The 14,842-nt window shown below is 61.3% G+C and overlaps 1 protein-coding gene across 1 annotated transcript in view; it reads right to left on the bottom strand.

Annotated features, from left to right (window-relative positions):
• CERK (ceramide kinase) overlaps window positions 1–12,015 on the bottom strand; it is a 45,668-nt gene extending 33,653 nt beyond the window's left edge. The window contains exon 1 of the mRNA XM_062202660.1: window positions 11,859–12,015. Within this exon, the coding sequence (XP_062058644.1) occupies window positions 11,859–12,000 (142 nt within the window). The 5' untranslated portion in view covers window positions 12,001–12,015. The remainder of the gene's footprint in view (window positions 1–11,858) is intronic.
• Window positions 12,016–14,842: the final 2,827 nt, after the last annotated feature.

Raw genomic sequence — 14,842 nt, 5'->3', positions numbered from 1 at the left:
GGCTGAGCCCTGCTCAGGGTATGCTCCTTCCTCACCATACCTGCAGGCACCATGCCGGCCTGCGCAGCGGCAGTACTGGACTTCTGGTCCTGCCAGCCTCTCTCCCACTGAACACAACCAGTAACCCTGCACAAGACAGCAGAACAGGGGACCAGCCGAGGACACGAAAGCCACGGCAGGTGCACCGAGGAGGAGCCGCAGGGCGGGGCCCCGAGTCTCAGGGCTGCTTCTTCCCTCCATTTCCACCGTGGGCTGAGGGCAGCAGAGGCGAGGAGGAGCAGGTACAGACTGTGGAAAACAGAAAACCCACTCCCCCGGCCAAAGGTGACACAGCGGCAGGGCCAGGGGCCCCCGGGAAGGAGAGGAGAAGCCCAGGGCCTCCCTCCCGGCGCCGGACTTGCCACTGTTGCCCAGCCTGGCTGAGTGCTGGCTTTAAAAAAAGGAAAATTCTCCAAAGCATTTTAACAGATTCTGTCTTGCTCAGGATACAATTCCAAGTTAAGTGACACACCAAGAGCCCGGAAACACTAACACTCTCAAGGGAACAACCAGTGGGCACCAGACAAACCTAGGGTGACCTGATGTTGGCCGTATCTGAAGAAACCTTCAAAAAACTGTTGAAAACATGCTCACCTAGGTGTCTGTTATTAGGTAACTGTTGCAAACATGCTCACTTAGGTGTCTGTTATTAGGCAACTGTTGCAAACATGCTCACTTAGGTATCCTCAAAGTAGACGGAAAGATACAAGGTTTCAGGAGCACAAGAGAAACTGTAAGGCGGGCAGTCCATGTTACACCTTAGAGTCCACGCTGCTGCACTTCCCAGCTCGCTCCCTGGAGAGCGAAGGACTGCCCGAGCGCCTGAGCCCCTGCACCCAGGGGAGACAGGCTCCTGGCTTCCGCTGCTGTGGCCATCTGGGGAGTGAACTAGCAGATGGAAGATCCCAATCTCAATCTCTCTTTGTGTGTGTCTTCCAAGTAAAATAAACAAATCATCCCCAAAACACAAACAAATGGAAAACTCAGGGCTGGGAAGGTCAGTATCAGAAATGAAGATCGCTGGGCGGGCTCCGCGCTGGAGCAGACAGAGGAAGGGCAGCCGGGCTGAACCGGAATCCTCTCTTCCACTCTGAGCAACACAGAGGAACACAGTGTTTTAAGTGCACAGGGACTGCTTCCAAGAAAACGGACCACGCGTTCGCCACACATGAAACAAGCACGAGACTTGCAAAGCTGGAGAGGAGGCAGCTGCCCCGGGACCTGGGGACCTGAGAGAGGACACCGTGGGGGTCCCCTGGGTTCCCTTTGGCTCACATGTCTCGGATTTGGAGCTGAAGAAGCCTGAAGTCCCCCAGTGCCAATGGGTGCCAACAGAAGACCCAGCAGACACCTGCTGTCCCGAGCCAGGGCCCAGGAAAGGGGCAGCCCCCTCAGAGCAACGGGCCCACCTCCCTCCGCCCAAGTCAGCAACGCCGGGCTGGAGCCCGGACCCCCCCTCAAGAGGCCGTGCTGAGACGCCCGACAACCCCTGCCAGGGCTGTGCTAAGCCAAGCAGTCAGCAGCCGGCCAAGGCCTCACTCCTCCCCAGGTGTCAGTGGACACCAAAGGGCAACCTGGACTCTCCCCCCTTCCTCCTCGCCGGTGACCCCTGCAGACTCGGCACTTTCACCACCACCAGGAGGTAAAGCGACCACACCTTGGGGAACAGCAACAAGGCATGGAGGCCCAGCGGGGAGCCAGCCCCCGCCCCGCCAGGCCAGGGGAGCCTGGCTTCCCAGCCCACCCGGCAGTCAGTCAGCCCCTCCTTCCAGGGAGCAGCGGCATCCCAGACAGCAGCTCAAACAGAAGGTTCATGTGAGAGCCGGAGTCTCAGGTCGTTCTACACACGTCCAGACTTCAGTGGGAATCAGTGACCACACCCAGACCCAGGAAGGTCACCAGCAGCGGACACTAACACCACTGTGGCCGGGCGCTGGCCCTCTCCGGCAGGAACATGCTTCACAAGCAATGGCAAACCCACCTGAAACAAACGGAGATCGGCACCAGCAAGCCTCGCAGAGAGGCCAGGTAAAGAAAGCAGACAGCAGGAAGAGGAAGTGGAGGCTCAGGACTCAACCACGCAGCAAGCCAAGAGAGGACAGACAGCTGCGCTCCACGGCGGGACGGAAGGCAAGAAAGCCAAGAGAGGACAGACAGCTGCGCTCCACGGCGGGACGGAAGGCAAGAAAGCCGAAATCATCCAGTTTGGACAGAAGAGAAAACAGAGTGCAGGGCCTGCGGATTCTAACAGAAGATCTAACATCCACCGCACCGGCGTTCCCGGAGGGGAGGAAGAGCGGAGCTGGAAAAACACTCGAGGGATGGCTGGCAAATCCCCAACTTTGGCAAAAGACAAAAACCTACGGATTCGACAAGCTGAGTGCCCCTCAGATGGGGAAAACCCAAAGAATTCACACCAAGACACATCACAGCGAGACTCCTGAAACACCACGGGGAACACTATTCCAATGACCGAGAGCCTCACCAGCCACGGCGCCTGGGGCTGGCACTGTGGCACAAAGCGAAGATGCTGCAAGGGCCTCCTGATCCCCCCCAGAGTGCCTGGTCCCTGCATCCCCCCCCCCAGAGTGCCTGGTCCCTGTATCCCCCCCAGAATGCCTGGTCCCTGCCCTGCATCCCCCCCCAGAGTGCCTGGTCCCTGCCCTGCACCCCCCCCCCCGAGTGCCTGGTCCCTGCCCTGCACACCCCCCCTCCAGAGTGCCTGGTCCCTGCCCTGCACTGCCCCCCAGAGTGCCTGGTCCCTGGTCCTGCTCTTTCACCCCCCCTCCAAAGTGCGCACAGCAGGTGGTGGCTCAAGTGTTTGGGCCCCTGCCACCCATGTGGAAGATCAGGATGGAGTTCTGGGCTCTGCTGTGAGCATCTGGGCAGTGAATCATGGTTGGAAGATCTGTCTCTCTCTCTTCCCCTGTGTCGCCCGGAAGGCAGTGGCTCATTCCTTGAGGGATGAACTGTCCACCTGGAATCCTAATTCCAGCAAACACGTCCCCCAGACAAAGGGAACCAAGACAACTTGTGGCCAACAGACTCGCCCAGGGGAATGGCTCAAGGGAGAACTGGACACAGACAGGTGACGAGAGATGAGGCAGCCCGGAGGAGGGAAACGTGGCACAGGGTGAGCACAGGTGTTCCAGACATTCCGCCACCTCCGGAGGTTCCCACGCGAGGCGTGAGGGCTGCGGACAAGAGCACCGATGCGGTTCTCAGCGCCCGTAGAAGGAATAACCGAGACAGGGACACGAGGGTTCCGTGCTGCGCTCCAACACCACCGCAGAGGCTGGCCGGGCCCCTCCCAGGTCAGGGGACACCCAGGGCAAGCACAGGCAGGCTGTGAACAGAGACATCGGCTACTCTCACACAGTCTGAAAACTAACGTGGGGGTTAAAAAACAGAGAAACCGAAATGAAACCCTCAGAAGCGTTGGAATCGTCCAGAGAGGAAGGAGAGGGGGCCGGCGCTGTGGCGCAGCCGGTTAAGCCCAGTATGCAGGGCTGGCATCCCAGAGACACCACTTCGAGTCCTGGCTGCTCCGCTTCCAGAGCAGCTCCCTGCTAATGCGCCCGGGGAAAACGGCTGAGGATGGCCCAGGTGCTTGGGCCCTGCACTCCAGGAGACCGCGCTGAAGTTCCTGGCTCCTGGTTTCAGCCTGACCCGGCGGACGGAAGATCTCTCTCTCTCTCTTTCTCTCTCTCCTCTCTAACTCTTTCAAATTAATTAATTAATTAAAAATAAAAGCCAGTAGAACTCCAAGGAGAAACCCCTAAGTCCACAGTTATATTTGGACATTTTAACCCTCTCTCCCCGACACCAGCTGCGGTGAGAGGGAGGGGGGAGAGAGAATCTCGACACCACCAGCAGTGACAGGGCCCCATCGGCACACAGAACCCTGGGCCACACGGCCACAGATTACGCAGCTCTCCCAGTGGCCACGTGGCTCCCACGTGCGTGTCTTGTTCTTCAGCTACCTTCACACTGGGTGACATGGGTAGGTTGGTACAAGGCTGGTTCTAAAGAGATGACCTGGGCCGATCCCGAGGCAGCTGGTCAGTGCACAGCGTTCCACAGAGGGGGCTGACGCCTACCCCTGCCTGGCGGGCGTCCTGCAGGCGTTGTGCGCAGAGTGGGGTCAGGCTTCCAAATGGGCCTGTTCCCCAACTACAGCAGCAATGCTTCCAGATGTCGGATTATTTTTCAGTTTTTGGAAAGTCAAAATATTTTTAGCCAAGTGGAACAGCTGCTTCTACAATACATCAGGTTGTTTTTCTGTCTTCACTAATAACGACTGGCAGCTGGAGCCAGCAAACTACAAACCGTGGGCTAAAGCCAGCAGCCACCTGCCTTTGTAAATAAAGTTTTATGGGCACACAGCCACGCTCATCTGTTTGCGTGCCATCTCCCGGTGCTGGTGTGCTGAATCAGCGGGGTTCAGCGCTTGTGACAAAGACCACGCGGCCCATGAAGCCTGCGATATTTGCTGGCTGGTCCTTTAAGAAAGCATGTGCTGACCCATTTCACAGTAACAAAGGTTAACCTTGGAATCAAGGCGGGATAATTACAATGTTTTATGACCCTGTTCAACTCCTGCTGAATGATGGCGTCTCCCAATAAGGAAAAAGCCTAACGAGACGCTGCAGGGAGGGCCGTGGCGCTCTGACCTCTGATGCCAGAGCCCAAGGCGGCTGCCCACTTCTCCTTTCTCGGTTGGCTCTGATGCAAATCTGGAGGGGTTCGGGCTGTGTCTGAAACAGGACTGCAGTCGACTTCCTAAGCAGACACAGAGCTGCCCCACACAAAGGCAGGCAGGCCACTAGCTTTCCACGGTCTGTCTGTCCATACTGACTTTATGTGGGCAGCAACAAAACTCTCACGTCACATGGTGGGCGGGTACTGCACAGCACACAGCGGGTGTCACAGCACACAGTGGGTATGTCACAGCACACAGGTGTGTCACAGCACACAGTGGGTATGTCACAGCACACAGGTGTGTCACAGCACACAGTAGGTATATCACAGCACACAGTGGGTATGTCACAGCACACAGGTGGCACAGCACACAATGGGTGTGTCACAGCACACAGTGGGTATGTCACAGCACACAGTGGGTGTGTCACAGCACACAGCGGGTGTCAGCACACAGCGGGTGTCAGCACACAGGTGTGTCACAGCACACAGCGAGTATGTCACAGCACACAGGTGTGTCACAGCACACAGTGGGTGTGTCACAGCACACAGGTGTATCACAGCACACAGGTGTGTCACAGCACACAGCGGGTGTCACAGCACACAGGTGTGTCACAGCACACAGCGGGGGTCAGCACACAGTGGGTATGTCACAGCACACAGTGGGTGTGTCACAGCACACAGCGGGTGTCACAGCACACAGCGGGTGTCACAGCACACAGCAGGTGTCAGCACACAGTGGGTATGTCACAGCACACAGTGGGTGTGTCACAGCACACAGGTGTGCCACAGCACACAGTGGGTGTGTCACAGCACACAGCGGGTGTCAGCACACAGGTGTGGCACAGCACACAGCGGGTGTCAGCACACAGTGGGTATGTCACAGCACACAGTGGGTGTGTCACAGCACACAGGTGTGGCACAGCACACAGCGGGGGTCAGCACACAGGTGTGTCACAGCACACAGGTGTGTCACAGCACACAGCAGGTGTCAGCACACAGGTATGTCACAGCACACAGTGGGGGTCAGCACACAGTGGGTATGTCACAGCACACAGGTGTGTCACAGCACACAGTGGGTGTGTCACAGCACACAGCGGGTGTCAGCACACAGGTGTGTCACAGCACACAGGTGTGGCACAGCACACAGCGGGTGTCAGCACACAGTGGGTAGGTATGTCAGGGCACACAGCAGATGGCCATGACACAGGCGACACTTGAGAATTTGTGGGCTTCTCACAGGATCACGTAGGATTTGAGGGCTTTATACAAACCACGGGGCTGGCTTGCCACTTCCCACAGCTTCAAGCCACATCCCTTTAGAGAAAAGTGCAGGTACTTAAAGAGCACCCCAGCCCCTCGAGCCTGCTCCTCACGGCAGCAGGCTGGCGTCATCGGCCCGAGCCCTCCTCACACCGAGCCTGGCTCTCTCATGCAGCACCTAGCCAGGGCGGGCCAGGCCTGCCCTGCACACCCTCACCCGTTCAGAAGTTTATTCAATTCCCTCTAGGGAGCTCCTGGAGAATGGAGAGGAGGGGAGAATCCAACAAGGATTCTGCCCCAGACGGAACAAATACACAGGAAAAGAAAAGAAAAGAAAAACCAACAACCTATAACACAAAGTAGAAAGGAATGGCCAGCAGGAGATCAGAAGGAAAAGGTGGCCTCAGGGCCGAGCATCAGGTGAGTCCTCGGCCCAGGTGGAGGCTGGAGGAAGAAATGGGAGGCAGACATTCCGGGCAGAGGGGGCCACGGTGAGCAGGTGGAAGGCACAGGTGCGCAGCGGCACATCGGCAGCGGCACAGGTGGGCCAAGGGCATGGGGAAGGTCAGCGCCAGACCGTGGGGAGCCCGGCGCGTGGCAGCCCGGCGCGTGGCAAAGCTGCACTGCCGTGGCGTGGGGCTTCAACACGCACAGGAGCTCAGCGGCAGGTCTCCAGCTGGACGTGCTCCCCACAGCTGGGCCCTGACCACCAAGGGGTCAACATTCAGAGGTGTGCTAGATCTCAGGAGACTGACCAGTGAGGACGGGTGGAGGGGAGGACCGGGGGCGGGGCGGTGGCAAAGAGAGAGCCACGTCCAGCGGCCAGGAGAGTTGAGGGGCACGAGGTCGGAAGCGGCTGGGTCATCCGGGACACGGCAGCTGGCCGGGGCGGGGGGGGGGGGCCGTGAGCTGTGCAGAGCCCGGAGAGTGTCTCCAGTTAGAAACGTGGAGCCCACACTCGAGGGAAATCAGCACAGACGACAAAGTGTCAGGACAGGTCCCCCGAGATGGCAAGGTCAGGACGAGGCAGCCAGCTGAACCCTGCTTCTCCTGGGGCCAGCTCCTGGGTCACGAAGGAACCAACGCGACAGGCAGAGAGCAACCGCGCGCTCCAGAAAGTTCTGCCATGCAAGAATCTACGCCGTCAGAAGAATTCACTGGGTGGGGGAGCAGAAAGGTAAAAATACTGGCAGCGTCTTAACACAGAAAACACACCTTCCAGAGTACCACGGCGCCTCACTCCCTGGGGCGCCGCGCGGTCCTGAGTGTCAGACTATCCACCAGCTGCCTTTTCAGAATCACCCGCTCAGGCCGCGGGCCAGGGGGACTCCCCGAGGCGCCCCAGCCCTGACTGGCAGCGGGGTGCTCACCACCCCCGCTGAGCTGTTTCTTCCCGTCGGCAGCGGTCTGTGCACGTGGCTGTCACGTCTCCCACGAGTGTCTGCAGACTCCTATCACTTTTCACGTTGTGACACAAGTGTAACCCTTTGATTACTGTGTTTGCAGCAAATATCATCGCTATCATTGTTCTTTTTAATCCCAGAGGAAAAGAGACCTGCCATCTGCTGCTTCACTCACATGCCTGCAAGGGCCAGGGCTGGGCCGGGTCACCGCTGAGAGCCTGAGCCGTCACTGCGGCCTCGGGGGCCTGCAAGGCTGGAGCCAGGCACCGGAGCCGGCATCAACCCAGGCGCTCCAGCGTGGAATGCAGGCATCTCAACTGGTATCCTAACGGCCAAGCCAAACACCCAGCCCTCCCCATCACCTTCTAAATGCATAGTCTTTTAACAAAATAACATTTTTTTTTGCTTGTCAAATAATCCACCCTTCTACGTGTTCTTCCTAAATTCCACCTAAGCCAGGAAGGTCTTTGCCCATCCACAGCTGGGAGTTTCCCTGTACGGTCTCATCAGATTTTATTTTCACACGAAAGGCTTGCATCCACCTGCAACTAATCATGAGGCACTTTCTAGCATTCATCAACAAACAGGCATCGGTAATGTGCATACAACAGAACATCACACAACCAGTACCGCGCAAATCTTCGGACGCCTGCTGTCCCCTGACCCAGCCTCCCGCTCTCAAACGTGCATCCAAGGGACCACGGTGTTCTTGTCGGCACTGCCCCAAACTGGAGGCACTCTAGGAGCGCGACAGGTCAGCTGTAAACTCACACAACCCAGCGCTGCTCGCTGACTACAACAACGAGCCACGGATACATGATGAATCTTTAAAACCAAGCGACACTGAGCAGTCAGGTGCAGAGCCAGACCCGCCCGCCCGCTGGCCGGAAGGCAGAGCAGGCACCGGCTGCTGGTGGGGAGGTTCTCGCCGGCCCGCGCTGCTGACACAGGTGCACAAAGTCAGCAAAATTCCCTGAGCTGCCCTCTTGGGATGCGTGTGGCAAATCAGACCCCTACAAAACCGACCTCTTAAAATGACGTCTTTGGGGCAAAGAGCAGTGTGGAGAACATTCCGCAACGCATTTCCCCGCTTTTCTTTCGTGTGTAGGTCCCGAACCACAAGGACCCAGCAGTGCTCATTCCTTCAGTGAACCACTGAGCTGACCTTTTCCCTGTGTGCCCATCTGGAGATTTCATTAAGTCAACACCAATTACTTTTTTTTTTTTTTTTAATTTTTTGACAGGCAGAGTGGACAGTGAGAGAGAGAGACAGAGAGAAAGGTCTTCCTTTTTGCTGTTGGTTCACCCTCTAATGGCCGCCGCGGTAGGCGCGCTGCTGCCGGCGCACCGCGCTGATCTGATGGCAGGAGCCAGGTGCTTCTCCTGGTCTCCCATGCGGGTGCAGGGCCCAAGCACCTGGGCCATCCTCCACTGCACTCCCTGGCCACAGCAGAGAGCTGGCCTGGAAGAGGAGCAGCCGGGACAGGATCGGTGCCCCGACCGGGACTAGAACCCGGTGTGCCGGCGCCGCAAGGCGGAGGATTAGCCTAGTGAGCCGCGGCGCCGGCCAATTACTTTTGAAAGTAGAAAAAAAAAGTGTTAAAGTTTCTGCGGCTGTGCTGGGCACCTTGTAGGAAGTGCTGGTGCATCCCAGGTGGGGGCTGGCGGAGGAAGGGGGTCCTCCAGGACAGGGGAGCACAGGCAGTGGACCCAGCCCCTCCTGGAACCCCTCAACCACACACACACACACACACTCCTCCCAGCCCCAGACCCCCAACTCTGAAGGAGGAAGCCCAGAGATCATTTTCAGCTCGTTTCAAGCGCGAGGGCTGTGACCCACTTTGAGACGCCTCCCTGGGTTTCCTGTAGTCGGCCTGCCCCACTTCCGCCCGCCCGTGGCCTGGGAGCAACGGCCTCCTCAGGCACAGACCTCACCCCCGGAGTATCTGGTCCTTGTCTGGGCCCCTGGGTACTTAGCACTTCCCCAGCACGGTGACCCACAAGGAAAATTATGGGCCTGGCTTCAAAGCCAGCTCCCTGCTGTGCGTCACATGCCCCCCCGCCAGAGGGGGGGCTGCCAACTCAAAGCTTCCAGGTCTCAAAGAGGAGACAAGGAAGGAGTGCTAGCAGATGGAGTAACCAGCTGGCCCTGGCCAGTCCCGCCTGCCCCCTCACGTCCCAGGGCTGCCCTCCACCTCCTCGGCCAGTCCCGGGGGAGCCTGTGTTTGCACAATCCCCCCCTCCCACTGCCCGGGCCCAGTCAATCCAGGTGTGTCCAGACACACCTGGAGAGCAGCGGGGGCTGGGAGTGCACCTGCTCCCAAGCTCACCGTCCTGTGAGCTGGCTCATATTCCACCCAACTGACCCTACTGACCTCGAAGCACAAAACGATCTACCCCGGGCCCCTGCCTTCTAGGGCTGAAATAGCAGGAGGAAAACACAGAGAGGTGCTGCTCACACCGTCCCACACTTGTGCCTCCTAAGGGAAGCCCCCTGCAGCCCCCAGCCCCGCAGCAGCCCGACTCGCCAGGAGGGCCCCATCTATCTGCGGGCTCACCGGGCCTGCAGCTCTGGACAACTACACCGGGGCGCCTTCCCCTTAGGAAGCGTGGAACAATGACCGTTCCAACAGAGAGCACAGCACCAGGGAAGCCGCCGGCTTCCAGCAAAAACAAGCAGCCTGGACGCCGCCGCCACTCCACACCCGGGCGCTCGGTGACCGGAAACCATAATAGTAGCTGGCCACGGGTGCCGGCGCTGACAGCAGGCACCATGTGACCTCCCTGCCGGACATCCCGTGAGGCAGGGCATCCACCTGGCCGCACTGCCCCAGGGTTACACGTACAGCAGCTGCAGTTGGGCCCACTAAGCCTCCAAGCCCGGCTGCACCTGTGAGGCAAACTCCCCGGTGCTCAGTCCGCACCTGTGAGGCAAACTCCCCAGAGCTTAGTCCGCCCTCGGGAACCCAGCAGGGGAGAGGACACCGCAGGACAGGAGGGGGTGCCCAGCTCAGGGAAGTGTTCCGGGACACCGTGTCGCATCACTCTCGAGCCTTGGATGTGCAGGGGGCTCCAACCCCCGGGGGGCCCAGGCTGGCGCAAGGAGGAGAAGCCTGCCGGGGACCTGGCACCAGGAGGCCAGAGGCTGATGTCTGAGGCATGACGTTTCTCCCAAAGGGGATGCCAGGAAAAATCTGGCCGGGCCCCAGGAGGCCTCCTGAACACAAGGCTAAGGTGACCTCCGGTCCAGAAACCACGGGGTTGGCCCCCCAAGCTCACCCCACCCGAAAAGCCTCCCAGCTGAGCATCAGAAAGCACCACGGGGAGCCCCCTCCTGCCTTAAGGAGATGACAAGGCATCCCAGACTCACCACAGAAACCCATCTCCACCACCAAATACAGCCCCCTCCCCGCACAGGGCACCGACGCCAGTGGACAATGCCCAGTGCCCACCAGCAGTCATCTGGACTCCGTCCTCCCCACGGAGGCCACAGGAGTCCTTCAAAACAACCAAGTTTCAGGAAACCCTCCAGGGCTCTCATGCCAGTCCCAGCAGAAGGATGGGCCCCACCTCCCCGCAAAGCTAAGGGGGACCTGGGTCCCACCCCCGACTCCACCACCACACAGCCTCCTGCTGATGGGCACAGCGCCCAGCCTCTGTCCAGGTCTCTGGTCAGACCCCAGCGTGTGCCTGAGGACTGCCCCCAGCTCCCACAGGGACCTGCCTGCACACCAGACATACCCCCCCCCCAGTCCTCCTCTCTCTCCCTCCCTCTCAGAGGGGGCTCTGTCAGGGATATCGCCCGAACCATCCCCACCCGGCACTTCATAAAAACTTGCAAACGAGGCAGTGAGCCGGAACCCACCCTGGGCCAGCATGAACACCCCTCCCGCCTCCCAGGATGACTGACACCTCCTTCCTAAGCTAGGGCCACCACACAGCCCTGCTCCGGACAGCCGCCCGGGCACCCTGGTCGCAGGCCAGCCCTGCTCGGGGCCTTCCAGGGTGGGCTGCGTCTGTGGGTGCTTTATCTAAACCACACTTCAGGTTCCTGCGGCCACCCCGCAGCCCCCAAATCACGCCCCGCCCCGCAGCAAGCAGCCCATGGCGCCACATCCCAGGAGCCCCTAAACTTCCAAGACACCTCGGAGAGCACCAGTCCTGGAGCGGAACAGAAACGGATGGGGGAGGCGCCGGCCACCCCCCGGGAGCCATCCACCGCCAGCCTTGTCCGGGTGGGGCCCCAGACCCGGCGCTCAGACCAAGCCCGCACCTCTGGCCTCGGCCCCGCGTCCTTCGGCTCCTGCCCGGCCCTGGCGCTTCCCTGCGGGCCTCTTCCTCGTCCCGGCCGCTGCCCGCCTCCCCAGGCCCCGACTCCGGTCTCTTCCCACCTCCCCGGTCCAGGCCCAGCGCGCCCCGCGGCGCAGGCCGAGCCCGGGCGGCCGCTTCACTCACCCGCGCCGGGGGCGCCGGCGCCGGGCCCCGGGCTCCGCCACCAGCGCAGCAGCGCTCGCCCGGGCTCCAGGCTGACGGCGCAGCGCTGCCGCTTCACCCACAGCACCGAGCGCAGCGGCTCCGCCGCCCCCATCGCCCCCATCGCCGCCGCCGGGCGGGGGGCGCGCGGACGCCGAGGGGCGCGGGACCGTTAGCGGCCCCTGCAGTCGCCCGGCCGCGGCGCGGGAGCGGGAGGCGGGAGCGGGGGGCGGGGGCGGGGGGCGGGAGCGGCGCTGCGTCACCGGCACGCAGCACGCGGGCGCGGGCGGGGGGCGGGGAGAGGGGAGGGGGCCGCGGGGGGAACCCGGGAGGAGGCGGGGAACTCGGAGTGGGCGGGGACCGAGGGTCCCGGGGTCGGCGGAGCGACTTAGAGAAGCAGGCTGAGAGAACTGGAGGGGCCGGGCCGGGGGAGGCTGGGGGAGGGGCGGGAGGGGAAGGTGGGGGACCTGGTTAGGGATGGAGGAGGGGGCCGGGCCGGGGGAGACTGAGGAAGGGGCGGGGGAGGGGGCGGGGAGGGGAGGAGAATGGGGCCGGGCCAGGGGAGGCTGGGGGAGGGGCGGGGGAGGGGGCGGGAAGGGGAGGAGGAGGGGGCCGGGCCGGGGGAGACTGAGGAAGGGGCGGGGGAGGGGGCGGGAAGGGGAGGAGGAGGGGGCCGGGCCCGGGGAGACTGAGGAAGGGGCGAGGGAGGGGGCGGGAAGGGGAGGAGGAGGGGGCTGGGCCAGGGGAGGCTGGGGGAGGGGCGGAGGAGGGGGCGGGGAGGGGAGGAGAATGGGGCCTGGCCCGGGGAGACTGAGGAAGGGGCGGGGGCGGGGGAGGGGGCGGGAATGGGAGGAGGAGGGGGCCGGGCCAGGGGAGACGGAGGAAGGGGCAGGAGAGGAAGGTGGGGGACCTGGTTAGGGAAGGAGGAGGGGGCCGGGCCCGGGGAGGCTGGGGGAGGGGGCGGGAAGGGAGGAGGAGGGGGCCGGGCCCGGGGAGACTGAGGAAGGGGCGGGGGAGGGGGCGGGAATGGGAGGAGGAGGGGGCCGGGCCAGGGGAGACGGAGGAAGGGGCAGGAGAGGAAGGTGGGGGACCTGGTTAGGGAAGGAGGAGGGGCCCTGGCCGGGGGAGGCTGAGGGAGGGGCGGGGGCCGAGGAAGGGGCCGGGAGGGGGAGACAGAGGGAGGGAAGAGGGGCCTGGAGCAAGACGGGGGAAGGGGCAATGGAGCTTGGTCGGAGTGTCCAGGCGTGCTCTCTGGGCCGCAGGCTGCATCCCCTAAGAGGTCTGGGAGTCCGCAGAAGGCCCAGTGGGGGTCAGCTCCTGGGGCCGGTCTTAGGCGCCGAAAGGACAGTGGCTGAAGCAGGGCTTGGCCGAGGCCACGCCCTCCCCGTGGGCCTCATGACTCCAGCAGATTGGCAGGGGCAGGCGGAAGGGACCTGAAGCCGGGGTCTTTCTGGGGGCCTGGGGGAGCTTGACCTGCAGCCAACAGGGCAACAGTGACCAGAGGGGCAGTGTCAGAGCTGAGCCCACGCATGGGCAGGCCCGAGGACCCAGGGCTCTGCTACCAGAGTTGGGGGACCCTCGGAGAGGCCCCTGGGCCTAAGGAAACCCGCCCAACAGTGAGACCCCAGCCTTGCTCTCGGAGCCTGTCTGTTCCCTTCTGTGTAAGCCCCCCGAGGACACTGCTGTCCCCTGTTCAGGAAACAGTGCCAGCAGGTGGGGAGCACTCGGCTACAGGGTAAGACGGACGTCAGCACAGGACGTGGGCCTGGGAGAGAAGTCACTTGCCTAGGAGAATGGAGCTCCAGCAGGATGGAGCAGAGACACACACACACCAGGTCTGCCTTCAGGATTGGCCTGAGAGCTGCCTGCCCAACCCTAGAGGTGGGGCCCTCTGCGTCCACGTGGCCCTACTGCTGTGCCTGGTACAAGGTGGCTACACTTCCAGGTCTTAGCTGCCAGCTCCCTGGGACCGTCTACAGGGTGGGGACAGCCATGAGTCACTCCTCCCTAGAAACCCAGCCCCCATCACCTGAGGTGCCTGGAGACCCAAACAGCCCTGCAGCCTCCACAGGGCCCAATCAGAGTTCCTGCCACACCCCTGGGCAAGCCAGACCTGATCTCCCAGCAGGGGGTGGACAGCAGTGACCCTGCCTGCCTCCTGCCTACCAAGCCTGGGGAAATGTGGACAGGAAACATCCTTGGGAGCTCCATGCCAGCGCGAGGAGGGTGCTGATGGTGCCACTGCCATAAGAAAAAAAAAAAATTTTATTTGAAAGGCAAAGTTACAGAGGGAGAATCTTCCATCTGCTGGTTCACTCCACAAATGGCTGCAATGGCCAGGACTGGGCCAGGAGCCAGAAGCTTTGTCAACCATGTTTCCCTCATGGGTGCAGGGGCCCAAGGACTTGGGCCATCCTCTGCTGCTTTCCCAGGCTCATTAGCAGGGAGCTGGATCGGAAGTGGAGCAGCCAGGACTCAAACCAGCGCCTACATGGGATGGCGATGCCACAGGCAGTGGCTTAACCTCCTAAGCCACAACACTAAAGGCCACATAAAAAAAAAAAAAAGATTTAGTCTATTTATTTGAAAGACAGTTACAGAGAGATAGAGACAGAGAGAGAGGTCTTCCACCCACTGGGTCACTCCCCAGATGACCACAACGGCCAGAGCAGAGCTGATCCTAAGCCAGGAACCAGGAGCTTCTTCCGGATCTCCCACAGGGGTGCAGGGGCCCAAGGAATTGGGCCATCTTCTACTGCTTTCCCAGGCCATAGCAGAGAGCTGGATTGGGAGAGGAGCAGCCGGATCTGAACCCAGTGCCCATATGGGATGCCGGTGCTTCAGGCCAGGGCTTTAAACTGTTGCGCCACAGCGCCAGCCCCAAAGGCCACATTTTCAAAGGATGTGTTTCCTGCAGGTGAGTTGGATGTGGCTCAGGCCTTACGTAGGGGCTGTGGTGCCTAGAC

Source organism: Lepus europaeus, chromosome 10, assembly GCF_033115175.1.
Source record: "Lepus europaeus isolate LE1 chromosome 10, mLepTim1.pri, whole genome shotgun sequence".
NCBI classification, from domain to species: Eukaryota; Metazoa; Chordata; class Mammalia; order Lagomorpha; family Leporidae; genus Lepus; species Lepus europaeus.
Note: the sequence above shows the minus strand (reverse complement) of the source record. Positions and strands in the feature narration are given on the sequence as shown.